At 42.7% G+C, this 27,743-nt stretch overlaps 2 protein-coding genes across 7 annotated transcripts; both read left to right on the top strand.

Moving 5' to 3' along the window:
- The first annotated feature begins 1,026 nt into the window (after positions 1-1,026).
- Positions 1,027-6,993, top strand: LOC139622449 (opsin-5-like). Its single transcript, XM_071479758.1, has 6 exons — positions 1,027-1,265; positions 2,523-2,728; positions 4,780-4,879; positions 5,883-5,987; positions 6,074-6,297; positions 6,416-6,993. Exons 1-6 carry the CDS (start codon positions 1,127-1,129, stop codon positions 6,884-6,886), a joined length of 1,245 nt encoding a protein of 414 aa, XP_071335859.1. The 5' UTR covers positions 1,027-1,126; the 3' UTR covers positions 6,887-6,993.
- Positions 6,994-8,228: 1,235 nt separating this feature from the next.
- On the top strand, positions 8,229-27,726 carry vit (vitrin). Of its 6 annotated transcripts, XM_071481152.1 has the most exons (23): positions 8,229-8,394; positions 12,887-12,969; positions 13,177-13,242; positions 13,927-14,083; positions 14,162-14,295; positions 14,379-14,456; positions 14,997-15,218; positions 15,878-15,916; positions 16,348-16,386; positions 16,484-16,534; positions 17,178-17,240; positions 17,753-17,815; positions 19,905-19,979; positions 20,317-20,382; positions 20,811-20,873; positions 22,254-22,316; positions 22,544-22,591; positions 23,141-23,206; positions 23,851-23,998; positions 24,083-24,186; positions 25,063-25,289; positions 25,370-25,883; positions 26,165-27,726. In XM_071481152.1, the coding sequence occupies exons 2-23, from the start codon at positions 12,936-12,938 to the stop codon at positions 26,341-26,343; spliced, it is 2,499 nt and encodes an 832-aa protein (XP_071337253.1). In that variant the 5' UTR covers positions 8,229-8,394; positions 12,887-12,935; the 3' UTR covers positions 26,344-27,726. The 6 variants fall into 6 exon arrangements, with proteins under 6 accessions (XP_071337253.1, XP_071337258.1, XP_071337254.1 ...); XM_071481153.1 differs by lacking the exon at positions 15,878-15,916 and having other exon boundaries at positions 8,256-8,394; XM_071481154.1 differs by lacking the exon at positions 20,811-20,873 and having other exon boundaries at positions 8,256-8,394.
- Positions 27,727-27,743: the final 17 nt, after the last annotated feature.

The following is a 27,743-nucleotide window of genomic DNA, read 5'->3' as shown; positions in this document are numbered from 1 at the left end:
TACCTACACTAACCTTAGGGGGTTTTGACTCTCTGAATTCTACCTGAGAGTGTCAATAAATCTACACCCACTGATCATGTTTTTTCCAGTAGAATACCCTCATTGAATGAAAAGCTTTATACAGGTCTATGAAAAGTACAATACAATGTTGATGATTGTCCAGGGCGTCAATAATATTGTTTAGTACACTTAATGCAGCTGTTGTGTGCTATAACATGACCTAAATCCTGACTGCTCAGGCTGTAATGTGTTATTTGACTCTAGAAACAGTCTCAGTTGAGAATTTATAAGTGACTCCAGGATTTTTGCCAAGCAGGACAATTTTATAATCTTATAAGTAACTTATTGGTTTTCCTGCAGAAAGTTAGACAAGGATCAATACCACTCTTATATCTATATGATAGCCAGTAGCCTATTAGCTTAACTCAGCATGATGACTGAAAACAGGGAAAACGACTTACCTGGCTCTGCCCAATCAAAGAACCTGCATTCCCACACCTTTAAATGTCACTGATTGATGTATCATATCATCTTTGTTTAATCTGTACAAAACTGAAGTGTAAAAACACAATGTTGCAGTTTTATGCAGACTATTTCTTGACCAAGTACAGTAACTTTGTGGAGCCATAACACAATTGGACATTTCATATGCCACAAATGATTGTGCACCTGGGACTGAATGATTTAGTTGCAAAGAGTGTTTTCAGTGTTTTTGTCCATTTTAACATCCGTAGAATGTTACAAATGGATTTGGCTGAAGTTGGCTCTAGTTTTGGACTCTGATGAGGGCCTTAAGGTGTCTTCGTGTGAGATGAGTCATATAAGACTTTAATTAATTTAGGCTAAATGAAAACCAAAACTGATTTCCATAAGCTGACAGGACATTTCCCTGTTGTCTAGGATTTCCACCCAAAATCTCTATCTGCTTAGTTGTTAAGAAATAGATAGGATTACAACTGCAATCATTTGGACAGTGAGTGGTGGGGTATTAGTGACTGTGTCTAAGCTGGATTTAAAATGAAGTGACCGGTCATCCCGACTGGTGTAACAGGAGTGTCTACCAAGAGCAGAAGAAAGCAGAGCTGCTGCAGACGACAGCAAGGATTCATGCATTGAAACTCAGGCCATGGAAATAACGTTGAAGGGTTTTCCTCTGAAGGTGGTGAATATTCCATGGAGGAATAATAACCTTAGTACTCTGCATACAGACCCTCCTCTGTCTGAACAGGGAGAGACCATCATCGGAGTCTACTTGTTAGTGTTGGGTAAGTCAATTATCATATACTGGAATATAATACAACAAAGCAGTGTTGCAGTTTGTATGCTTTGTGTAGGCTTTGTAGGAGAAATATTGTAGTGCACAGCATGGGAATTTCATGAGTAATGTCCATGTCCCATGTCATAAATATTATCTATTATACCTCTTCAAAACACTCTATGTCTGTGGAATGGCATACTGTTTATGGACTACTGACAAAAAGCTTGAAACGTTCCCTTCTAAGTTTCAGAATTGTTCTGACTTCTCGTTACTCTGCATGGCCGAATACTAGCAAGAAAGAGTCAGACAGTATTCAAGTCTTGTCAACAAAAACAGCTGTTGTTCCGCCTGTTTCCAAAGGCCAGTCCACCTCTCACACAGACAGTTTGGTTTGTGTTGGTGACACTGTTTCTCTGTCGGCCCTATGCAGTCGTGGGAATCAGTCTAACACACAGACTGAGTTATAAAAGGGGAAGGGATTCTCTTGGCTTTTTGCCACTGTTACCTAACTACAGAGAAAATTTATTTAACTCTGAACTTACTCTATTCTAGTCTCTGTTCTATTATTATTAAGGTTTGCCCTGTGTTGTAGCAGCTTACACAATGATAAAGGTCAGGAGCCAGCAACACTACAACCCAACACCTTATAACACTCTACTATAATTTACTATGCTCTTCTCTTTTCTATTATATCCTACTCCACCTCTCACCTAAACTACTCACCTCTGCTCTACTGTACTACTCTAATCTTCTCTACTCAAACATAGGCTACTATGTTGTACTGTGCTGCACTCTCCTCTACGGCGCTCCACCCTCTTGATTATATTCACATCTACTCTGTGCTTCTCTACTCTACTCTGCTCTGCTCAACTGTACTGCACTACCTTATACTATACTATACTATACTATAGTAAATGACACTTTATGATTTACTACACTATACAATGTTATACTATTTTATAATATATTATACTATACTATTCTACAGTAAATGACATCTTATGATTATGATGTATTCGCTACTCCTCAATATCAAACTAAAACTACGTTGTTCACACTGCTACAATCTACTGTAGTAGTAGTAGTAGTAGTAGTAGTATTTTCTACTTTCTACTCTTCTACTACTTCTACTTTACTATCCTGGACAATTACTCTTATAGTACTGTTATTACTAACATAACATAACGTAAGTAGCTCCACTGCTATAAAAACATGTGGTTCACTAAATGTTCACTGAGTATTCTGTGTGTTTGTCTCTGTGTAGGATGGCTGTCCTGGTTTGGAAACAGTTTAGTGATGTTTGTCCTGTACAGACAGCGGGCCTCACTTCAGCCAACAGATTTCCTTACTTTAAATCTTGCCATCTCTGATGCCAGTATCTCAGTGTTCGGCTACTCCAGAGGAATCCTAGAAATATTCAATATCTTCAAGGATGATGGATATTTGATCACCTGGATCTGGACCTGCCAGGTAAAGGCCACACTAAGACAATAGGTGAATTAAGGGAATTACATTTAAATGAGTCATGTGTTTACTTTTTAATAATATTCTATTTATCCTATCAAATTTCCCACCGAATCATAAAATGTGGTGCAATTTGCAGTATTAATAATTAGTCAAATTTAGTGTTGGTTTTAAATGGCTTAAAAATGATGACTGCGCAGAGTTGATAAAAACATGTGTCTATGCATCTGCTCTCTTTGGCCAATCCCAATTACTGAAGTACATTAAAAGAATCTGTGGAAGTCTCACAGTAAAGTGAGTATGCATGTGAATGTGTATCTGCAAGGGATTATACCGGTAGCCATGTGTGCTGGAGGTTAAATCTATAATAAGATTAGCACTGTGGAGGCCTTTAAATGGGAGAAACTAGCAGCATGGCACCAGTCAACAACCAAACAGGAAACAAATAAGAGCTACTGGGTGGACATTTGTTCCATAATTTAATACAAGCTCTTCTGTTGCTGCAATATGATGTGTAATTTTCAAAGATGAGCTGTTGTTGTGATGTCTAAGATATACTTTTCATTTCTGTTTTCCTCCTCCTGCAGCCTCAGCTTGAAATGAAATAGTTGTCATACTTTAGCTCGGAATTCATCCAGGGTATTTTTTCTTGCTCAAGGCTAGCTGTGGTGGAGACCATGATATCCGTGCTGCAGTGATTGAACTCTCTGAGGAATCATACGAAAACAAGCTGGTGTTACTAAAACACTTTCAGTCTCAGACGCGAAACCCCAAAATCTGAGCGGTGGAGATGCTGTAAATGAAGCTCTGCCGCTCTTAGACTTCAGTACAGCCGCTGAGGTGATCTCATCTCTCAGACATCCAATCTCAGGTTTTCAGGTGAAGGAGAAATACTGGGATAGTAGTACATCCCTCCCATTTCACCTTCTTCTGAGAGATTTGGACCTGGAGAGGGAGTGTCAGAAGTACATGAGGGAACAGTGAGAAGTGACAGAAATAGAGGAGGGAAGGAACAGGAAGGTGAAGGAGACAGGCATGTGAGAAGCATTAGCAGATTACTGCATGGAGCATGATGGGACATGAACAGTTGCAAGCTGGGCCAGATCCTGGTGTTTTGCACCCTATGGAACAGGATATTATCGAATATGATAGAGCCCCATGGGACCCTTTGATGTTGCAAAGGGAAATACAGTCAAACCAGCATTGAAGGCATATAAACATACTCTGATTTGAAGCCACTACTTTTCTGATACTTGTTCAAAATCCACATCATCTTTTCTTGTGAGCCAAGCCAGAGGCAGAGGTGAAACACTGTTCTGCAAGATGAGCTGAAAGGATCAAATCACATCATTTCAAGAAGACGTGCACCTGGTCCTGAATTCTTATGAGAACAGAAAATGAAACGTAGACAAGTGCTGAATTCAAATCATACCGGTCTAGACATTGACAGTCCAGTAATCTGCCAAATGTGAGGGTGAAAAAACGTGATGAGTGACAGTAATAGGATTAGGACTAAGGAGGATCAAGAAAGTAATCAGTGAGAGACCTTAAGTGATCCATGTCACCTGGAAGTGGCACAGCAGGGAACTGGGTGTCGCACAGTTGGAGCCAGAATGAAACAAAGCAGCATAATTCCCTTTAAGAAGAGCTGGTATTAAAAGATTGTCTTTGCAAATAATGGACTGAATGCTAAAAAGCTTCCTGGTTTAATGTATTAGGCAGTCATTCAATTTCCCCCAGATTATTATGGATTCCAAGGTAAAATCTATTCACAGCGTTAGTGAGTTTCCCTTTTAATGTCTCAATACTGATCCTGCAAGTTTTGTTTTTTTTTAAAAGGGAAATACTCTGGGTCTGGAACATATTGGCAAAAAGACAGGAGGAGCGCTCCAGTCTCTATCTGATAAAATCCAAAGCGAAACAATTTCAACAGACAAAGGTCTGGAACAATTAGGCAAGCAATCATTACACACCCTGAGGCTTTAACGATAACTCAGAGACATTTTGACGATGTCATGTCATGATTCACCAACCCCTCTCTCTCTTACTGCTTCCAGGTAGATGGCTTCTTCACGCTGCTCTTCGGCCTCGCGAGCATCAACACCTTGACCGTTATCAGCATCACCAGATACATAAAGGGATGCCACCCAAACAAAGGTCAGATCTAATCTCCATGAATTCAAGTGAGCGAACATAAAGCCAACATCAGACCAGCGTTTCTGCCTTCCTCACATTCCAGCAGCTCTTATCTGACAGGAAAGTGTGTTTTTCAGTGCTAATGAAACCTTATTACTGACTTCAGCTGGGGAAATAACTACCACTTCTCTCCAGCAATTTCATTTACATTTCACCAACATGTCATTAAGTTAATTTGAGGTGACATTTTCTATCTTGGGTGCAACAAGAATGTCTTAATTATATGGAAATTAGGTTGAGCAACTGCCTCTGTTGTCAGTGTGTGAGAAGAATGTTAACCATGTTTGTGGTTTTTCGTAAAACACAAGCTATATAAACCTGTGTATATTTACTTACATCGGTGGTTAAACTATGAACATCTGTGGCACATGTGGGATATCAGTGAGTGTACTGTGTGCCAAAACACAGCTGCAGCTACTGCAAATGGCAACAGATATTCATCTTCATGCAGAAAAAAAAGGTCCAAATTAAATTAATCAGAGCCAGTAAAACATTCAGGTAAACCAGTGCAGGTAAGCAGCAACATAAGGTAATGCAGTCAGTAACCCATAGCAACAAAGCTATTGTATATTGGCAGTCATCCTTTGGAAATTGTACCACACTTACTGTATGGTATATTGACATAAGATATGTGAGCACTGAGCAGACTGATTTTTTTTTTCTTGCCCTGAATACAAAGTTACGTGTACTTTGTCAATAGAGGTTCTTTTCAGTCAAAGATGTTTGCAAAGGCTGTCACTATGAGAAAAGACCTCATTGTTCAATGAATGTCACAATCTTGACATTCATAACCAGTCAAGAATGCTGGTCTTTTGCTGATCTTTAAGTGCCTCTCACTTTTTCTGTCCCGTGTTTGCCAAAGTCAGAACACTCAACCTTTTTAAACTGCACACAATCAAACAGCTGTTTCACGAATACGGGAATATTACATTGTATTCATGTTCCTTGTCGTGTGTTTTTGCAGCTTTCTGTATCAGCATAAACACCATCGCTGTGTCACTCATTTGCATTTGGACTGGAGCAATGTTTTGGTCTGTTGCTCCACTGCTGGGCTGGGGCAGCTACACAGGTCTGTTCTCAAACACTAACCAAACAGAAGAAAAAAATACAAGACTTAAAAGCCCTGATCTGACCTCTGTGTCTTCTGTTCCTTAGATCGAGGTTATGGCACCTGTGAGGTGGACTGGTCCAAAGCCAACTACTCTACCATCTACAAGTCCTACATCATCTCCATCCTCATCTTTTGCTTTTTCATCCCTGTGATGATCATGCTCTTTTCCTACATCTCCATTATCAAGACAGTGAAAAGCACTAATGCCATGTCAGCTGACGGTTTCCTCACCGCCCGCCAAAGGAAGGTGGAGAGAGATGTCACAAGGGTAGGTGACTAGGAGAGAAGAGATTCTTTCTGAGGTTTTTATTGGAAGGACTTGATTGCAAAAATAAAATGAGACGTAATGCCACTCCTGACAATTGTTCCCTCATGTTCCTCTCTAGATTTCCATTGTAATCTGCACCGCTTTCATCATGGCCTGGTCGCCATATGCAGTGGTGTCTATGTGGTCAGCGTGGGGCTTCCACGTGCCGAGCACAACCAGTATCATCACCCGTCTCTTTGCCAAGTCTGCCAGCTTCTACAACCCACTCATCTACTTTGGCATGAGCTCCAAATTCCGCCAGGACGTCTCTGTGCTGCTGCCGTGCACACGAGAGCACAGGGAGGTGGTGCATCTGCAACACTTTAAAAACATCAAACCCAAGGCTGATGCCCCGCCCCTACCTGCATCACTTCCTCTCCAGAAGCCGGAGGCAAAATACACAGTGGGAGAGCTGAAGCAATTCAATCCTGACAGTGACTCAGGGGTCAACAGCCCTCCTCAGACTCCTCCATCTGACACACAGGGGGTCCTCCACATTAATGTTCCCTCACACATCGAAACATCAGAGTACTGGTGTGACAGGCTCTGAGGACTGTTCCCATACTGGAATTACAAGGGGGGATTAAGAGTATTTTTATATTTTTTGGTCTTACCCATGTTCATGAAACCTGTGCTAATAAATTATTTTCTGTTTCACACGTGTTGAAAAGAGTTTTCATTTCCAGCTGAGGCATGCACTGGCACAGATTTCTGCCATTTCCCCTGCTGCCCACGAGAGCACTCATGCCATCAGATCTCCCATATATCCCACATGCCAGCACCATCAGTCTGTACAATTGTGTCATTTTCCATCTTCATCCACTGAAGACTCATCAGGTCAGTCAGTGAAGAGCAGGCTGGAGCAACAGTAAGTAGCAGGGTCGCTCTGTTTATATTGCAAAGTGAAAACTCTTCATCAGTCCATGGGTGTGGTAAATTAGGATAACTTTTCTCTCTTGACATGCTTTCAGGCTCAAGGCGCTGTTGAAAGAAAAATGAAAAACACTGAAATAGCACCTGATCCTTTTTTTTCTCAAGCAACATCAATAGGCAATTATCTACTTGAGCCATGAAGGTTTAATCTTTAAAAAAAAGTTCCTGGGGTGTTTTTTTTTTTTTCTTTGCGTTTCTTCAAAGACCATAATCACACACACAATGAGCTCCTTTTACAGTAGCCCTTAAGACCTGTAAATCAAAATGGCAGGCAGCTTCAGGATAACCATCCACACAGTGGATAATAGCAGCAGCTTGGGTGCCAATCTGCATAAACCCTGTTAAGAGTTTGCAGAGGTTGAAGTAGTATTGTGGTTGTGGTTGTGTGTGCGTGTGTGTGCGTGTGTGTGTATTAGGAGAGGCTGTAGGGGTGCACATGTACTGTAGACCACAGCAGCAGCAGACAAAAGCCACAAACCCCAAAGTGACAGTGGATGTGACTTGCAGTGTCTGTTTCCCAAACAGGTGTTTATTGGTTCATTTGGTGGAGGAGGAGTGATTGCTGTGGTGAGAGTTGACACACTCCTCTTGGTTGTTTTATTTCTCAATCAGAGCATGGGATGAGTGAGTTGGAGAACATGTAAAAAAAGAATCAGAGCTTGGTTTTCCTCCTTAACATAACAGAAAAGATGCAGCTTCAAGTGCCAATGTGAAGCAAATCTTCCTCTGGGGGCATATTAAAACCATCAAAGTATGTATTGGCTTTTTCTTTCCTCAAAAAAAAAAACAACTTGTCAAACACACAAAAAGATGTTTGCACTGCTATGCTGCAGGGTGCCAGCTCTTTGCATCCTCTCCTGATGGCCCCGGGGCACTGAACTTCTTCTGCCTGGGTGAAGAGCTGAGAGTCTGAAGTGGGACGGGCAAAGAGGGGAAACTCTGGCCCCGTCCCGTTCTTCACTTTTAATGAGCGCTCCGATCATGCAGGAGTAAAAGTCCAGGTGGAGCAGCTCAGCGTTCGCACACACGCCCGCTGGTCCCTGCTGCTTTCAATGAAAGGCTGAGGAAAAACTGCGCACGGAATTACTTTTTTCTAACGCCTGGAGGATTATTTTCCCCTCCCAGGTAAGTTCACCTTCATTGCCTCACGGAGATGATGGTTTTGAGCAGAGAACAACTCCACATGTGAACTTTATGTTTGCTGCTGCGTGAATTAATTATTCACTTTTAAAATGATGCGTAATTGCGCGTAATTGGTGTCTGTTGCATAGAAGCGCATCTGAACAGTCAGGTTTGCGGGGAATTTTAATCAAAGCCACATGACGTTTTTGCGTTTTTACTCTTAATTCCCTTTTTTCCTTTAAAATCCATGGCTCTGGTTCATTTCAGCTGAGCTTGTGAGATGTGACAGGCTGCCCAAACAAGCGCACTGCTGCTTAAATTCAGCGTTTGTTTAACTCTGTTTATTTTCCTTTTTTTTTTTTGTGAACAGCGCCTTACTCTTTCCTTAAGTGAGTTTTTTCGCTGAATGAGTTTGGTCGTGTCACAACCATTCATACTGTAGGCTAGTAAATGATCTGTGGAAAATGATCCCGCTTTTCAATCAGGTTGTCTAAGCCTTGATTTTGAAATGACTCATTTCAAAGCCCTAGAGGTGAATTCCTCAAATTTTGCTTTAATATCTTGCATATTATGTTTGACATTTCTCTGTGTATTCCCTCTGACATTACGGTATGGTTTGAAAGAGCCTGATTAAGCACAGGTGGTCTCTATACAATATGTCCAGCAGCAGACTACAGGCTCTGGCTTGCACTGAGGCTGGTGCCAAGAATTAAAGCAATTCAGCCTGTTCTGCACTTGATAAACAAATAATGTCCCGGCAGCAGTAAAGGCTATAGAAATGACCTTGTACAGACATGTTGGCTTTCCTGTGTCTGATCTCTCCAGTGGCTCTTTAGTTGGCTTGTTACAACACTTGGCACATCTGCCATGCTTACAGTAAGATTCTGACACCCGTGAATGCTGGGATTTAACACTCCCTGGCATAGGATGTGTGTAAACACCGTCTCACTTCAGGCATGCCATCTCTCTGGACCACGAAACAAAGCTCACAGCTGGTTAGGATACTCAAATAACCCTCAGTCCCCTTCAGTTCCTTGCCTCATTGCATTTACTCTGGCCACCCCAGACAAGGAATGTGTGTTTGCTGCTGAATTGCAGAGAGCTTGAGATACAGTGCATGAAGCTGCTCCCTGCAAGTGATGGAAACAGAACATTTTCGGGGTAAAAATGTGAAATAATGTCATTTTCAGTGTATCATTAGTGCTTGTGTATAACTGCTTTCAAGCACCTCTAACACTATGGTGCACCAGTCACAGGTGTGTGTGGTCTGCCCATGCTTTGAGAACCCACTGTGTGCTCGCCTTTGAAATAGGCACAGGCAGCTACTGTACATCCTGTTTGCATTATAGCCATTGTATACCTGTGACACTCCTTCCAGGTGTGATTTTCATCCTGCATTATCAGATTTCCAGTGCTTATAAGAAATTTTGCCCCTGCAGGAGCTGAAAATGTTTATTTCACTGTAGGCTACTCTGTGCAAAACAGCTTGGCCTTGTGTAATCTTACTGAACACTGTTTTGTGTGTGTAATCCACATTGTAGCAAGAATGTTATCCCAAATTGAGTTGCTTTTTAATTCCTAAAACTATGTGACCTGTCTGAGCTGCTGGGGTCTCAACAAAGTGACTGAGGTCCCTGAACAGAACCTTTCATCTTTTACAGTGGCTGTACAATCATTTTTATACAGTTTCCCATAGTTTACTCTCAGCATGTTGTCGGTTTGTTTGATTTGTGTCCCCACCCTGCTGAAATTAGATGTTCGAAATGCTCATTGTGGTGGAAAATAAAGCTGATATCACCAAAGAGGCGAGCCCAAGATGTGCCATAGGTCCAACCCATGCCTTATCTCAAGTTTGACACAGGTGTATGCAAAATACACAACAACCACACAGTGAGTAACCCACCCTGTCTGATTTATGGTGGTGGTAAGTGGTGAGTCTGAAGGCCCTCACATACCGGGGCATTCTCCGAAGCTATCCGAGCATGTGATAAGTTATCCCAGATCTCTGTTTATTTTTGGTTACTTTAGTTGGATGTTTGGTGTGTGTGTGTGTGTCTGCAAGTCCCCTCAGGATCCATTATCTACTGTACAGGAAACTCCCCACAGTGTTTGTCAAAGGATATCATTTGCCCTGCGTTTCATTTCTTGGAGGAGGCATTTAGAGGCTCAGGCTGAGAACACAAATTAAGAGGTCTTAAATTATTGTCATTTTTTTTGTACAGTTCACTTTTTTCCTACAATGATGTCATGCCTGTCTTAAAGGCCTCTTCAGGGGAACAGTGTCGCTACAAACATTTCTCTTGGAGTATGTGCCTGCTGTCAGTAGAACACAGAGTTCATGGTTCAGATTTCCTCGCAGGTGAATGGCAGATCAGTTTTGTATCTTTCTTTATCCAGTGAAGCGCGCTGACTCACCTCTCCTGTGCTGCAGGTCTGTCTCCAGTACTGCAGATGAACATATCTGTCCCAGCTTGTTCCCAACCTCAGATTTCTTCCCCTGCAAGGACAAATTGTAGTCCTGACTGTGCAGCAGTGATCTACCTGCCTGTCAAAGCACAACACAGTGGAAAAATCCTGTCAGTGCTCATGAATGTCAGATAAAAATGTAGAGCTGCATTGGGGAAAGTCCTATCACCACCAACTGGTGCTATATTAAATACTTCTAAACACAACAAGCCACTCATGCAAATCTAAGTTTGAAGTTACAATAGAGAACTGTGCACTGAAATAACTGACCCAAAAATCCTGTTAAGTTACACCATCACGACACACGCTTAACGTTTACCAGCAGAACTGTGACGCTTTATACCAACATGATGAAGATGCAGCACAGGATGCAAGTGTTTAGGAGACTGCTGGTGATTCCCCCTTGATTTTTGAGGAATAGTTTGACATTTTGGGAAAAAAGAGTGAAACCTCTCTCATGTCTGAAGCCAACTTGGCTTTGTCTAAAGGTAAAATCTGCCCACTAGCGGCTCTAAAGCTGGTAGGAAAAAGGTTTTTTGATGGAGTGGAACACACTGTTTTACATTTTGGTTTTTGAACAGATGAAAGAAACAAGACATAACATGTTCATTTCTGAACCTTAGAGATGCTGGTAGGCGGATTTTGTCACTTTTGGACACAGCCAGGCTACACGTTGTGCAAGCAGCCTCCTCCTCTCTCCTTAATTGAGGTTTTTCACTGAATGAATTTGGCTGTGTAATAATGATTAATACTGTAGGCTACGTCTCATGGCTGGTTTTAAAAATGATCTGTGGAATCTTTTCCATCAGGTTGCCAGCGTAAGCAGCAAGCCTCAACTTTTGTTTAGCTCCTAAGCTAATTGGCTGCTGGCTGTAGCTTCAATTAGCTCCTTATTTACTGTACAGGGACGAGAGTGGCATTGAGTGAATAAGTAAATGTCGGTCAAAAGGGCATCACATCTGACCCCGCTTCAGAGGTCACTGTGTGATCACATGATCTCACTTGATCAGATTAAACCTGCTGGTGCGTGGCGGCAGTGACAGTGACACGACGCCGAGCTTGTGGGAGGTGCAGCATTCCTCTGTTAACAGGGTGGCCTCGGTCATCACCTCCCCAGTGTGAGTTCTGTCTGGGGACTGGGCTGGCTCTCTCTCTCTCTCTCTCTCTCTCTCTCTCTCTCTTCATCCTCCAGCCTGTGTAATAAGAGTTTGTCTTAATTCAGACTGCGCTGTTCTAGTTCTCACCAGTGCTATCATTACCACAACAGACCTGCAGCGTCTGGAATGACGTCTCGGCGACCTACTTGTGTTCTTGTTAACACAGGCTTCAACTTTGATTTATGTCCTTACATGGACATAACTTTTGACTCTGAATGACAGACAAAGAAAGAAATGTCCTGTCGACTGTAAACAGACTGTATTTCAAACTAGGATCCAGCTTGATGTGGTTGCTGGTGTCAAACAAAGGGACCATCTGACCCAGTTCCCCATTCCTTACACATTAAATTACGTCTGTGTGCTCTCTAATTGAGTCTGACTCCACAGATCCACAGATATTAGTGGGGGGGGTCTTTGACATACAGTTTTGTTTCAGGGCCCAGATGTTCACCACTGGGCCTCTGGCAAACTCTGTCGGCCTTTTGTAACCCAACTGGAGCAACAGACACTGACCTAAACTGAAATAAAATCAATGCGACAACATGTGTTAATGTAAATATTTTCAAAATATTGAATTGGCCACATTTACTAGATGAGTCATGCAGCTCTCTGTGTAGTTCCCTGTCCACGGTCTGCCTGCTCGTTATCCAAAACTCTCTGGAAAGTGTATCTCAGTGGCACAAGTTTAATCTGTCTTGTTTCAAGCTGACTCTCCAACACTTGTCACGCTCAGAAATGTTGATAAAAATGTACAACATTACCTTCTGCAAGCAAGCAGGAAGCAGGAAATGGGTTTTGTGAGGTGACAATGAAATTCTGCTCTCTCTCTCTCTCTCTCTCTCTCTCTCTCTCTCTCCCTCCCTCTCACTGAGGTTGTACAAGGACATCTGGCCGACCTGCTGAACCAGCACACCACCCATCATGATCAGAGCATCACTCACTGCCATCTGCCTCGGTGAGCAGCCCGTCTGTGTCTCTGCAGGAGTACACCGCTTTCAAATACATCGCCCCTGACTACAATATGTTATATTTCCAAAACACTCTACTCTCTACATTCACACCATCAAACAGCAGCACAGAAGTCCTGTGTGTACAGTACACACGCTGATGATTATGTTACTTTGTCTGCTATTATGTGAAACTCCCTCTGCCTCACCCGCAGCGCTCCTCCTGTCCTGTGCTTGCTGGGCCAAGCCTAACGGATCAAAGAACAAGAAACCAAAGCAAGGTAGACATCATCAACAGAAAGCCTGTAATCTCTGTCAGTCCCAGTATTATTGTCGCCAACGGCTCTCTCCACTGCACCCAACTCTCTTTAAAACCATAATGCAAAAGCTAACAATATCTATTCATGAGCTGGAAACAAAAATATTCTTATGTTATAATATTATGTTGTACTCGTTAAGGAAAATACATTTTCTGCATTAATGCTTGTTAGCACTGATTTGCAGGCCAAAGAGTGCACTGTGTAGTAATGGAGGTTAAAAGTGGACATGTTTGAAATGTTTTTACATACACCGATTATTTCAACAGCATTGCACTGATATGGTTTTAAGGTGAAGCAGTTCATAACTACATGCTGAAACCTTATTAGGGCTACGATTAGTTTCATAATTGATTAATCTGCTGATTACTTGTAGATTAGTTGATAAAATACCAGTAAATAGTGAAAACAATGCCCATTATAATGATATGACTAATTTGCCTGTTTTTCTGCCCGAGATTTGCATTTTTGCAAGGAAAATAACTTGAACTATTATTTGATTATTAGCAAAGTTGTGTTTTTTTCTTTTTGTTTGTTTGTTTGTTTTGGAGATTTTTTATATGTACTATATGTAACCTCAACATCTAAAAGAAAAGCAATCTTGACTTGTCTTGAACACCATTGCTCTACTTCCCCGTCCCTCCGTAGCTGTTCCAGACATAGAGTGTGATGTCAGAGCAGGAAAGATCAACCTCCCAGAGTTCATAGTCAGATGTCCTGCACACTGTAAGGAGACAAAACAGCAAGTCTACGGGACAGGAGTGTTCGCCTCCATCTCCAGCATCTGCAATGCAGCCATCCACAGGTAAACACTGGAGAGATGGATGTGAAATCAAAATCGCCTTTTAAGGGATGTATCTGATGAAAAGTTTTGTGTCCATAGTGGCATCATCACCAACACGGGAGGAAAGGTGATCGTGAGGAAGATGGCCGGGCAGAACATCTACAAAGGCAGCAACTCTAACGGGGTGCGCTCTCTGTCTCTGCCAAAGTGGAGGGAATCATTTGTCGTCTCAGGTATTAAGGATGAAGTCAACGATGTAAAGCACAGTTCTTATGAAGTAGCCCTCCAACCAACAGATGGCTCTGCTGTGTTTCAGTGGGGAAGCCCAAGAAAGGCGTCATCTACCCATCTACCCTGGATTACGTCCCTTCAAGACCAACCTACGTGAAGACAAGTGAGAGGAGGATTATTTATACACTCTGACATTTATTTTTTTGTGTGAATATGGATCTTGGTGCATTACTTTGTGATTGTGTGGGTTGACCGATGTCCAGTGGTTCACGATGAGAGGACCTTTCTGATTTGGAACAAGTAAGAACTAATTTGCTGATTTGCTTGAAATCTGGGTTCAAATTGAGCAAATGTTTGGATGTTTGGACTGTATACAATAGTTATTTCAACAACATTTCATTCACTATATTTTAGCACATATGTTGCACTTGTTTCACACTGAAATACTGTGAGTGAAAGGCTATCCAGGCCGAGACATCTAGACTTCACCAGATCAATCATTTCTGATGACAGAAGGTTACCAGATAGACGTCCTCGTGCTTGACTCCAGCATGTTGAACCTCGCTCAGGTTGAATGAAGGAGTCGGTGCACCGCAGTCATGAATGTCAAGAATGCATTACGACACAGCGGTTACTGAAGATGCGCTTCCTCCCCGTCCATTCATCTTCTACCTAACTGCCTTCATCTGTCGTCTCCTTGCAGGTCAAAAGGAGGCCAAATCCCCTGTAGTTACCACGGCGCTGCCGACGACAGCCGCACCTGAACCCACCACAACTACAACACCTGAACCCACCACCACTATGACCACCACCACCACCACCACACCGGCTCCCACCACCACCACCACCACCACCACTACTACACCTCCACCACCACCCACCACTGCCAAAGCTCGAGCCGCTCAGCACAAAGTCAGGGATGCAGGTGATTTAAACATCATTTTTGCATACATACATGTACAAAAAGTCTTTCCTCTAAGGCGATGGATCCATGTATGTTATGTAGAGGATTGTGTGTTTACTTGGATGCAGGGTGCTGTTAATGATCCAGTAAAACCAATCCACACAGGAGATCCACTGCAGCCAGCGTGCCGCCTTGCTGATGTCAAACTAACAACATTAGCAGCTTGTAACTGGAATCACTCTTTTTGCCAGAACAGGCGTTCATTTGTGTGAAAATGAACACGAGATGAAGAGCGATGAAGATGAATGATTGTGGCTGGTAAATTGCGGCTGGTGATTACAGGTCGCAGCTGCAATTATAACAAATTACAGCGGCTCGGTGATGAAGTCAGTACGTTGCTGTTCAGTTGCTCGACTGACTGATTTAACCATACACGTGATCACCAGACCTTTCATCACTATTATTAAATGAGAACATTATCAGACTGTAATTATTTACCCCGTTTTGGATAGAAAAGCAGCTACAGGGAGCAGACAATGCTGCAGTATCTTACGGTATGTCTGTAAATGAGATGGGCTGTGTGCCGGACAACCTCCCAACCATTCCTGTCTCCTTCATTATCTGTAACATTATCTCTCTTCTCTCCATACTGGCACCCCATTTGTCTTTCTTCCATCCAGGCAGCAGTCACCCGTACCTTGCCTCTGTGGCAGCTGCAAGTAAGTGAAGCGAAGCAGAAAGGGGTCGACACTGTTTTTTTTGGTTGTTGTTTTTTTGGGTGGCATGAAGGGGTGCAGTGGTGCTTCTTAACACTAGGGTGTGCAGGAGTATGAGGGGTGATTGCTTCACATCAGGCCTTTGGGAAAAGCGTTCATCGGGATAGAGCATGTATTCTGTTTTAAGGGTATCGTTGGTCCTGTTTTCAAAGCAAGTTTGTCATTATCAGAGGCATAACTTGTATATTTTAGTTAGTGAAATCAGTTCAGTTCACTTGTTTTAAGCAAAGAAAACTTAAAACAGTAAGGCCACGACCTGGGCTAACGGTTTATACTTAAACCAAAACTATGTTGAATTTGCTATTTCTTGTAGCTAATTTATTTATAAGCAAAGATTTTTGTCTAAATTTGACCACATTGTGTTATTGGTATAGGACAGTCACAAAATGGTCAAGGAAAGAGTCCCAGCCAAGGTATGTCAATACTCTCACTGATTCTGCAGCTCTTGGAAAGTCCTTTACACCAAATACAACAATTCAAGTTGAACTAAACCATGGCATTTCTTCAAAGTATTCAGAGGAAGTGCCTATCCGAATAGATTCCCACATCGAACCAGTGCAGGTAAACCAAGCTTTGATCTTGATGTGTCTTTTTTTCATTCTAACTTTTGATTGGCAGAAATTGTCCCCACATTTGCTACAGCTTCCTTTCCTCTGTTTTTTCTTTACTCATACACATAAACTCTGCATGGCGTCTTTGTTCTGTATGTGCCCAGCTGCTTTAAACAACATGTGCTAGTCTGCTAACAAGAACACTTCTGTTCTTTTGAGTAAAACACTGAGCACTGAAACACAGGATTCAACTGTATTCATTCTGTATTATCAAGCTCCTATCACCTGTTGAGATTCAGTCTGGACCGAAGAGGTGGCCTCACTGCCAACATAACCAGTAAAAGTGGGATATTTTCGGTTTCAGTCCTCCAGTTAAACAATTATTATTTTTGCCTGTGTGGTCCCTAAATCTATTGAACATTAAATGTTAAAGGGGAAGCCTGTTAATCCTGATGCCATCACTGATCACACAGATGTGATTTATAGTTTCAATTCTGAATACTCAAAATGAACACATTATATCACTGTGAAAGGTGTTACGGTGATCACGCAAGATATAATATATTAGTTTTTCATCTGTTGGTGAAGATAAACAGATGAATGTTATTTCACTTTATCTCATGACATCACTGTTTCCCAAATTTTGGTCCCAGGTCTGCGCAGACCAGAGGCAGGGTCGGCTATCAGGAGACAGCTATCCTCTCCAGTAGGCCCAGGTCAGCCTCGTCATTAACACACACACCCACACACACACAACAAACAGGCAGTTGAGGTGGGATTGAGAGGGAATGCGGGTCAAGGGCAGAAGGGGGGACAGACATCTTTGTTGGAACAAGAATCCAGGAGACGTAGCCGCTGTAAGTCTGACCCACGTGTCCACACCCATAAGCCCCTGTGATCGTCACCCCAGGGTCACCACTAATCCACTTCACATTCCTCTCACAATGGTCGCTGTTCTCTGTCATCAGGCACATCCTCTTATTCATGTTTTCATTTTCCAAGATGAAACAAGGCCAGTGAAGCTGAGTTAAGGCCTGTAAATACACCCAGCATATATCTGTTTGTTTTTGATATCATGCTGCGGAGAAAATGCCTTCAGCTTCTCTCAGAGCTAAACAGCTGGGCTGCATTTGTGGATGGAGCCCCAGACCTGAAGCTCTCTTTTGCCCCCCTTTTCTCTCCTTTTCCTCTCTGTTCCTCTCTGCCTGTTTCTCACTGCTACAAACAGCTTTTAACAGGGTTCAGCCAGCCAAACCCGAGCGGACTCCAACCACGAGCCAGTCCAACCCCAGTAAGTATCTCCAGATCCTGAGTGGGAGTCCTCAAACTGCACAAGCGGACACGCTCACTGACGTAGAGAGGTAGACGGGTGTGATCAAACAGGGGAAAGTCTAGAGCAATAAAACCCTTGGTTGAAATGTTTTATAAAGCTGCACTAATGTTTACCTTCTGTGGGATGCTTTGGTTCAATGCATAGTCAGCTCTCTATAAACAACAGGCGGAAATACAAGCAGATACTCAACTTTCACTGTGGTCAGCATGAAAGAATGGGTAGTAAGTATATCGATGTGCCTCAGAGATGAGGGATGATGTGATATCATTATCCAGAAATCATCTTGTGCCATATCTCCACTTTGTCTGAAACAGCAAAGAGCTCTCAACTTTCTCTTTCAGATAAGACGACGATGAGAAAAGCACTCTGTCAGTACCGTAATAACATCTTAAGACAGATCCCATCTGGTCTGGCCTCTTCCCCTCCCTTGTAAATGCTTGCAGAGAATGAGATGAAAGCTGCAGCACCAAGTGGCCCAGTGTTGCTCCCACAGAGACGCATGATTCAGTCCACAGCGCTGCAGGATCTGGGTCCTGTCAGGAATAGAAAGCTCTAGCCATTCAAACCAGGCGAGGTTTGGCTCTCTGAGGAATGCGCTTCTGTTTTTGCTCCTGTGGAATGCAAAACCATGGATCCCTAAAATAAGACAGTAACATATCTCTTTAAATGATGGTTGATTGTATGATGTGATTTCTAAAATGCAGTGTGAGCTGTTTCGAGCTGGTGCATCATTTATCTGACTGACTCTGTTATTGTGGAGACGTGTCATAGAGATGTCTGAGAACAGATACTCAGATCTGCAGCTTGTGGATAATGATATGATACTTTATTGATCCCCTCAGGGAGATTCTTTATGCTTTAGGTCAGAGGTCACAGGTCAGAATCAGCTACCCAGCAGCACTCCCGGAGCCGGCAGCGATGCAGTGTCTTTCTCAAGGACACTCCAGCAGTGTGGATGCTTGGAGATGCTGGAGTCCTGAAGTCTGATTTATGAGTTGAGGGGTTTTATCCCCAGTTGCTTTGCCACCCGGCTGCCCAAAACAGATGTTCAAAGTTATTGCTCAGCTTTCTGGAAATGTTACGATCCAGTTTAGCCTCGCATTTGTAATGAGATATGCCTTTTTGACAACCACAAAGATTCATAAAAATCCCCTGTAAAGCTGTCAAGATTTTCTGTGTTAAAATACAAATTTGGTTTATATGAATTTCAGAGAAACTGCATACACTCCTGCAGACATGTTGTAGCCTGAGCTACAACCCAAGGTGAGGATCAGTATCCCCATTCCCACTCTGACCTTGTGGCCGCAGTGATCACTGAAGTGGCTATGATTGGGAGAGTTCAACTCAATCCTTTTAAAGCACCTGTTTCATCAGAAAAAAACCCAACACTGCTGTCTGCTCTATGGTGCTGTGTCTTTGACCAGCAGCAGATTAGACTAATCTCTGCGTCCTACTATCTACACTGTCCCTGGTTTGACACCAACTTTAGAATAATACTCCCACGCTTCACTGAGCGGCTGGCTGAGCTCTTCCAGCCCATCCCGGTCAACAAAAGGCCCTGCTCACTAGCTGCCACTCGATGGGAACCTCAGAGCACAGGCTGTGTGTTTGTGTAAGCTACCCATCCAGCGCAGGGAGGGGTTAACCGGAGTGTGTTGTCATGGCTCAGTCAGTTTTGACAGATGCGATGCGCTGTTATGGTTGTGCTCAGCTGTTTGGGCTTCTACGGTTCAATCACATTTCAATTAACCTCTAGCCATGCAAGAGTGTGGTCGATTAAACTGCCTGATGGAATCTGACTGCAGCAGATAGAAAACATTCACGTTTTCTCAGAGAGGTGACCTTCCTCTCTCTCTCTCTACCACGCAGTTAGAAAGAGAAAGGCTCAGTAAAACAACCTTTAGTCGACTGTATGTTTAGTGTCTGACTCAAGGCTGAACATCTTGTGCATACCCCACTAACACCGTGGCAGGTTGAGTGGAGGTCACAAGCATGATTCTCCCTGATGCTCGTCCTGAACGCAGCTTTCTAATCTTTCTCTGCACAGCTTTTCCCAGAAGGGATTGGGCACCCCCCTCCTTTCCTCGTCCTGATTGGTTCCCTGGAGCTCGACGACCAGCAGGTATCAAAGAATTGCTCATCATTCTTTTAGCAAATCATAATCACAGGGGTTTTGATTAATGTTAAGATGAACTGAAGTAAATCTGATATGGCTGCAATATTTGTGATGTAAGGTTTTCTTTTGTGAAAGCTCTCCAAGTTTCACTTAATCTAAGATTTTAATTTATTAATCTGATGCCAACAATGAGGTTTTTGAATTCTCACTTATAGCCAGAAACAATTTGGAAGAGTTTGTTTTGCCTATGGGGATCAATAAGAAGAGCTACTTTGAAAGCCTTGCATGTCAGAGCCCCAAATTTAACCCCCTGATGCCTCCACCTTCTCTGCTGTACATCCAGATATTAGTTATGCAGTTCCAGACTCAGGATACACGTGGAGCGAGACGGACACACCTGAGAACGCAGGTAAGTCAACCTCCCTCGAGGACAGCACGACAGTTTGGTGTGCACTGCCCCCCACTCACTGTGGAAGGTTACTGCACCTTGTTCCCATTCAAGCAGCATGTGCATGATTGATACAGTTTGGTATCTGCTGACCATGTACTGTATGTGTTGAAATGGCACCATGTGTAAGTACATGCACTGTCTCTCAGGACATTGAGTTTACATGCCATCTGCCTGCCACATGAGAAATTCCTGTCAAGTGTGGAAGAAATGAACATAATGCAGGTGGCATGTGAGAGAGACTGATCGTTCTGCACAAAGCCGTTGTTTTCACTGGTGTGGGATTGGTTGGGAAACACATGTGACCAATCACAACCATGGAAATGTGTGCTTTTCTCTCTGAAGTTCATTGTGGGAATACTAACAGGTTTCAAAACATCCTCCTCTAGCTCCTGATCACAGGCCTGATATCTCAGAGTTTGAACGCTGGTTTTATAACTTTGGACCGTACCGTAAGTGTTTTCCTATTCTCTTTACTGGGAACTAACAGGTCCTGGGCTCCAGGCTTCATATTGTCATATGTATGCATTGTGTTTAGACTTGTTTCTTTTTTTTTCCAGTGATGCGCACACTCTTATGTTCTCCTTTCATTTTCTGACATAGGACTTGTTTTATTTCTTTTCCTGTTTCATTTAGTGTTTAAATGAAATAGGTTGTCATTGTCAATTTGACTTTGATTTGACTTGTCCCTCTGCATTTCTTTATCTATCCTGTACATTGTCTAATGTAGTTAGTTATATGGAGAATATGCCCTAAGACTTAATAATAAGGAAAGGAATTTATCCATACAAGCTAGCTGAAAATTGGACCATGACACTTACATGAAAAGTTGGACAGTATGGTGAACATGCTTACCTGATTGCCAAGAGTTAAATGAGAAGAACGATCTGAAGCTACAGCCAACAGCAATTTAGCTTAGCTTAGCACAAAGACTGGAAACAGGGGGAAACAGCTAGCCTTGCTCTGCCCAAAGGTTCTAAAATCTGCTGACTTATTTTTTTTCACACTTAAGTTTTTGTACAAATTCCCTGAAGAGATACAATGAGTTAATCAGTAAGTTTTACACAATGTCTATGCAAACAGTGCGGTGAAAGCAACACATTAGCAGAGCAGCAGCAGCTTTAGCTCAGTCCACCATTTATGTCTACACGGGATGCTCTCAGGCAGAGTACTGGAGTGGAGGTCAGGCTCTTTCGTCAGCGCTTAGAGCGACGTACTCACTGCAGACACCAGCGGAAAGAAGTAAAAATGTGCTTTGGGTCGGGGATGCATGCATCAAAAGACTGAGTAGATGTGCTGAACAAAGCCATAGCAGCTATTTCCCCCTGCTTCAAGTCTTTATGCTAAGCTAGGCTAATCACCTCCTTGCTCTAGCTCCTTACTTAATACGCAGACATGAGAGTGCTATTGATCTTCTCAAATAACTCTGGGCAAAAAAAGTAAACAGTTGTATTTCCCAAAGCCATTCATCAAAGTGCTTTGGGAGGAAAAGACATTTGATTTGTTTTTAGTCACAGCCTTCCCACTGAAAAACTTCAACCGGCTACAATATGGCTCACTGACAAGACACAAAAGAGCATGTAAAAAGCAGATTATAGGCCACGGTGCCATGTGTTTGAAGACACGACAGAGAATCCAAATCTAAGCAGAAGGGACAAGGTTTGAAAAACCAAGTGGCTGAGCATTTCCACCCTGCACCACAAAAATACCACCACACATCCAACCAAATGAAACTGGCAGTCACTGGGAGCAGGCTGTAATCCCATGGTATGTTTGCATTTGTTTCACAAGTCGTGTGAGTCTGTAATCGCTGATAGTGTCTTTACTCATAGTACCACGGTCCACTGACTCAGATGTCAACCGTAAGATGCCACTGGATACAACCCATACCAGAGGTGAGCAATGGTTACCATGGCTACAAACACTGGTTTGTATCCAGGAAGGCGTCAGCTTGGACAGTAAAGCTTGAGTAGAGCTAATAAAATAAGTTGCAATATTTTCAATTTATGACAAAGAAACCAAGCTTTTTGCGTAGCTACCATGGTGAGTGTTGGTCGACACTTACTTGCTGCTTTGTGGTAGAATGTGCTAACGCTGAGCTTGTATGATATTATCTATGCAGTGGAGCCAGTGGATGCCTGGAAGCCAGAAGCAAACATTTATGAATCAGGTAAGATAGCTTGCAATAGGCTTCTTTTTCTGGTTCCAGGCAGACAGTTTGCCAGTAACTCTTCATTTCTGACTGTAAGTACAAACTAAACCAAGGCTATCCAAGGAAAAGCATGTGGGTTTCTGCTCAGCCTGTAATTGTGAGGGATTTGGAGTTAAGTTCAAATGGCATGGTTGCTTGAGGGTAAAATCAGTTCCTGTTTGCCATAGTTTTTGCCACAACAAATACTAGCTGACGTTTGGTATCCTTGCAAAGCGGGCAGCCGCAAATTTCTTTCAAGTTGCTTCGGCCATCATCAACCTTTTCTCCTGATTTGTAGTGAGAGAATAGAAAATGTAGCAGGACATATTTCCATGACAATACATGATTAAACTGCCTTAAATGGTGAAAGGGTAATGACTGTCAATTGAATTTTCTTTCCATCATTGCATATAGATACTGTTGGTAAGATTATTAAAGGTCACAAAATGTCCGGTGAAATGTATGCACATGTTTTCTTTACAGTATAAAACCTAAAGAGTAGAGAGTTATGTGTTTCTTTATCTTCAGGCTTCAGTATGAAGGAGCAAGAACCTGTACCCAGAGCACCTGAGCCTGTGTCACAGGGAAACACAAGTATGTCCCACATACAAATTTAAAGCTCATATGTGTACAATTTATTTTTAAGTATTGCATCTTTTAAATTATGAATTATTGACAATTCTGAGGAAAAGTGGTGTCACCTCGGCAAGATCTCTGGCGTGCATTAAAGGTACCCTGTAAAATAGTTTCTGTAAACAAAGTTTTGTTTACATTCAGCGTTTCTCACCCAAACGAACTGTATGCATCCTTAAGACCTTATTAATGGTGCTGAATGGATTTCATTCTTCATAAGACATTTGCAAAGACAATTTGAAAAAAAAAAAATTGAAAAAAAATTGAATTGCATTAAATTGCTTTGTTTACATCTTACATAAGTCAATCAGTGGAGGAGCATGACTCCGCTGACACATTACCCATGTGCTTGATGAGTGCATTCACAACATAAACAAAAGGGGGGCCCACTGGTAAAAACAGTGGTCTCAACTGATACTCGTGGTTAAAAAACTCTACAGGGTTCCTTTAATCTGTGCAACATTGACTTTTTTGCTACTGCTGCTGCAGACTATTATGTTCAAAATGTTCTAATTCAACGTGTCGTGGCTATGAGTGATGAAAAAACTGATTACCAAACAAAGAATTCCTGAAACTGCAGTATGCGGTGTGTCCTGGTTCTGCAGACTGTAAGGTGGACCTGGCCTTCCTGATGGACGGGAGCTGGAGCATTGGGAAGCGGCGTTTTAAGATCCAGAAGGACTTCCTGGCTGAGGTAGCTCAGACCATCAACGTGGGTATGGCTGGACCCATGATGGGCATCATCCAATACGGGTAACCTCGCTTTTCTTGTTGTGTTATTATGTACCATTTTTAGATAGAAAAACATTATGATATTGCCTCTTGTTTTGTCTGAAGGGATGACCCTGTGACAGAGATCAGCCTGAGGAGCCACTCCACCTCCAGAGAGCTGAAGTCAGCCATAGATAAGATAGTGCAGAAGGGAGGCCTTTCCAATGTGGGTGAGTGACCTGCTGTTAGCTGCCATCTACAGTAAATGCCTACAAACACAAGTGTGAAAGGGAAAGGGGTGCAATTATCGCATGGTTTACTACCCAGGCACATTTTCACATGCTAGGATAGCATTAAATCTAAATTTGCTGCGAGACGCCGCTAACTAAATTACAGTCCTGCTTCTGTAAGCCGTATTTTTCCCCTGCCCTGACCAAAAAGCTCTTGGTTTTACCAGCCCATGGGGGCCAGCTCTCAGAGGGCAAGTGCTGTTTTTCTGCTTGGCTTAGTGCGTCAGCATGCACCCACTGCCACATGTGTCTTTATGACTTGCTAAATTTTGCATTCTGATACAAATATGTGTTATTTGTGTTTGCCCAGTGGCACTTTCTAATCATACAACAGTGTGAGTGGTTGTAAATTCTTCTATAGTCCCCAACAGAGTCACTGTTTAGACCACCAACAAAACTATGACGGGCTAAATGATAGGATAGCACTATTTTTGTGTTAGTATACAAATGAAACATTGCACTTTGCAGAGAGACATGTGTATTTTTGTGTACAAAATACACAGACTACAATGTTGGCATATGGTAGTTTTTTTTTTAAGAAGAATGCTTCATGTTGGTCAGGAAAAACATCTCAGTCCACTAAATGTATATAATGAGCAGTTTTAAAAGTAGGGCCTATATATTTGTTTTGTTTCATTTGATATCCTGCAGTCCATGGATATTTTTATTCATATGGTGAGTGACAACCTTGTGAATAACAGACTGGTTGCACCCCCTCAGTTTGTCCTTTCCAGGCATGAAGCTTGTATTTCAATCATTGACTTGTATGTGTATGGAGTTTAACCGTCTCCCTGCTGCCCTCTGGTGTCCTGACAGGAAAGGCCCTCTCCTACATCAATAAGCAGTACTTCAGTGATGCCAATGGAAACCGAGGAGGAGCTCCTAACGTGGCCGTGGCGCTGGTGGACGGCTGGCCCACAGACAAGGTGGAGGAGGCGTCCCGGCTCGCTCGGGAGTCTGGCATCAACATATTCTTTGTCACCATCGAGGGCCCTGATGACAACGAGAAACAGAACCTGATTGAGGCCAACTTTGTTGACAAGGTGGAGTATCGTCACAGAAGTCTGTCAGTGCTTCATTAAAACAGATCAGTTTGAAACACAGTGTGTCCTTCATCCCACAGGCTGTGTGTCGGACAAACGGCTTCTTCTCCCTGCCTGTGACCAGCTGGTTTGGCCTGAGGAAGACCGTGCAGCCCCTGGTGAAGAGAGTGTGTGACGTTGACCGCTTGGTATGCAGCAAAACCTGCCTCAACGCCAACGACATCGCCTTTGTCATCGATGGCTCCAGCAGTGTGGGAACTGGTAACTTCCGCACGGTGCTGCAGTTTGTGGCCAACGTCACGCGGGAGTTTGAGATCTCTGACACGGACACGCGCGTGGGAGCTGTGCAGTACACCTACGAGCAGAGGCTTGAGTTTGCCTTCGGCCAGTACAACAACAAGGCCGAGCTGCTGAATGCCATCAAACGCATCAACTACTGGAGCGGCGGGACCAGCACTGGTGCTGCCATCACCTACGCCGCAGAGCAGCTCTTCAGCAAATCCAAACCCAACAAACGCAAGATCATGATTGTCATTACAGATGGCCGCTCCTACGATGACGTCAGGGTTCCTGCACTGGCTGTCCATAGCCAAGGTGAGAGGTCAACCACAACACAATCTGAGAAAAAGCTGATTTTTGGCAGATGTGGTCAAGTCAAGCAGTTACTATGTCCTTTCATCTATGAATCATTTTAAACCTCACTGACCTAATTTAAAAACTTTTTTTTTAGCCAGTTAACACTTAAAAGTTAGGTTTTGTGTGTGTCAGTCCACAATGAGGTGTCACGCAGTGTGTTTGATGTGGTAAACACATGTTAGGGCTGTGTGTGTGTGTGTGTGTGTGTGTGTAATCTGCTGTCCCTCCTTGTGATCCAGGTGTGATCGCCTACTCCATCGGCATTGCCTGGGCAGCCCAGGACGAGCTGGAGTACATCGCCACAGACCCTGACAAGGAGCACTCCTTCTTTGTGGACGAGTTTGACAACCTCTACAAATTTGTGCCCAAGATCATCCACAACATCTGCCAGGAGTTCAATTCCCAGCCCAGAAACTGAGAACAGACGGATGGAGGGGAGGTGTGAAGAGGGACATCCTGATCGTGGGCCGTCTTTGCAGGGGGCTGATTGTAAATTTACTCACTCTGTTGCCCAGATGGTGGTGCTGGATTGGCTGCAGCTCCCCATATTTGAGCAGGGAGGGGTTTTGAATTTAGGTGAGGATTGTGGGTTTGGACAAATCAAATCTTAAAGTGAATCAGCATTCAGTCCCAAATATGCAGATGGTGCTAATAGTAAAGGGTTTCCATACACAGTGACATGCTTACATCTCATGTGGCGCCAGTTGTTCTCTGTTGGTGCCATAAAAAGAACAGAGTATTCCTAGTCATTTAAAATGATGGTACCGCTTTCTTTTAAGTCACTTTTTATAATGACTTTATAAGTTGTAAGTAAGTTTAAAAAAAAAAAAATTTACTAATGTTTTTGGTCAGCTATATGTCATTTATATGTTTATCCCCATTTAGCATTTTTTTAGTCTATCATGCAAATCTCCAATGGACTGTTTGACCTCTGAGCTTCTGGAAAAGAGCTGCAGAACACCTGGACCAAAAATCATCCATTAACAACTTGACAGTGTTTATTAACTGCAGAGTTGATTGATTGAATTTGTAACTAGAAGCTGGTAAAAGCAGGTGGCATGCTGGAGGAGCCAAAGGGATTTTTCACAACTTGGCAACTCAAAACTTCAATAACATAAATTATTAATTTGCATTTCTAAATCCCTTATGTGCAACTTATCGAAGCTTCATAAAAGGTGCCTTATTAGGAAGTGGGACCACACTGATTAACAAACCTAAAGCTGCCTTACTGGGATATGGTGCTTGCAGAGAAATGTAGATTTAAAGCATGCCTAGCACTTCCTCTTTTGGCTTAACATACTTCATAAACTTAATAATACGGTGCTTTATATACAATTCTCTGTAAAGAGGATATACTTTCTTAGAAATGGTGCATTTTGATCTTCCTAATAGGAGAGATTTGTTAGTAGGGACATTGTTAAAGTTCCTCTCTATGACAATGGAGCTGATATTGCTGGTATGTAAGTGGTAGGTGAAAATGAGGCTCATGTGCAAGTCAGCAACAAGGAAGTTATGTGAGAAGTGAGGAAAGAGGAGCTTGTATATCTTTGTACAGAGTGATGGCAGATGTTAAATTTGCTTCTCAGCAATGAAAGCGATTCATCTCGTCACTCTCGTTTTCCAAATGAGTGGTTGCTTCTAACATTGCAGGCATTTCTGTTTTGTCTAAAGAGTATTTATGAACTGTTATGTCCTATTTGTACATATGCATATTAAAAGCCTTTCGCTTATAATGTTCAAATAATTGATCAATATTTTTTTGCAATTTTTAATAAAATAAAGAAAATGAAGAGATCTTAAAGTGTCTGTTTTGAGTAT

This window comes from Trachinotus anak, unplaced genomic scaffold (assembly GCF_046630095.1).
Source record: "Trachinotus anak isolate AG129_WGS33_773 ecotype Australia unplaced genomic scaffold, CSIRO_AGI_Tana_v1 ptg000007l, whole genome shotgun sequence".
Lineage (NCBI taxonomy): Eukaryota > Metazoa > Chordata > Actinopteri > Carangiformes > Carangidae > Trachinotus > Trachinotus anak.
Note: the sequence above shows the minus strand (reverse complement) of the source record. Positions and strands in the feature narration are given on the sequence as shown.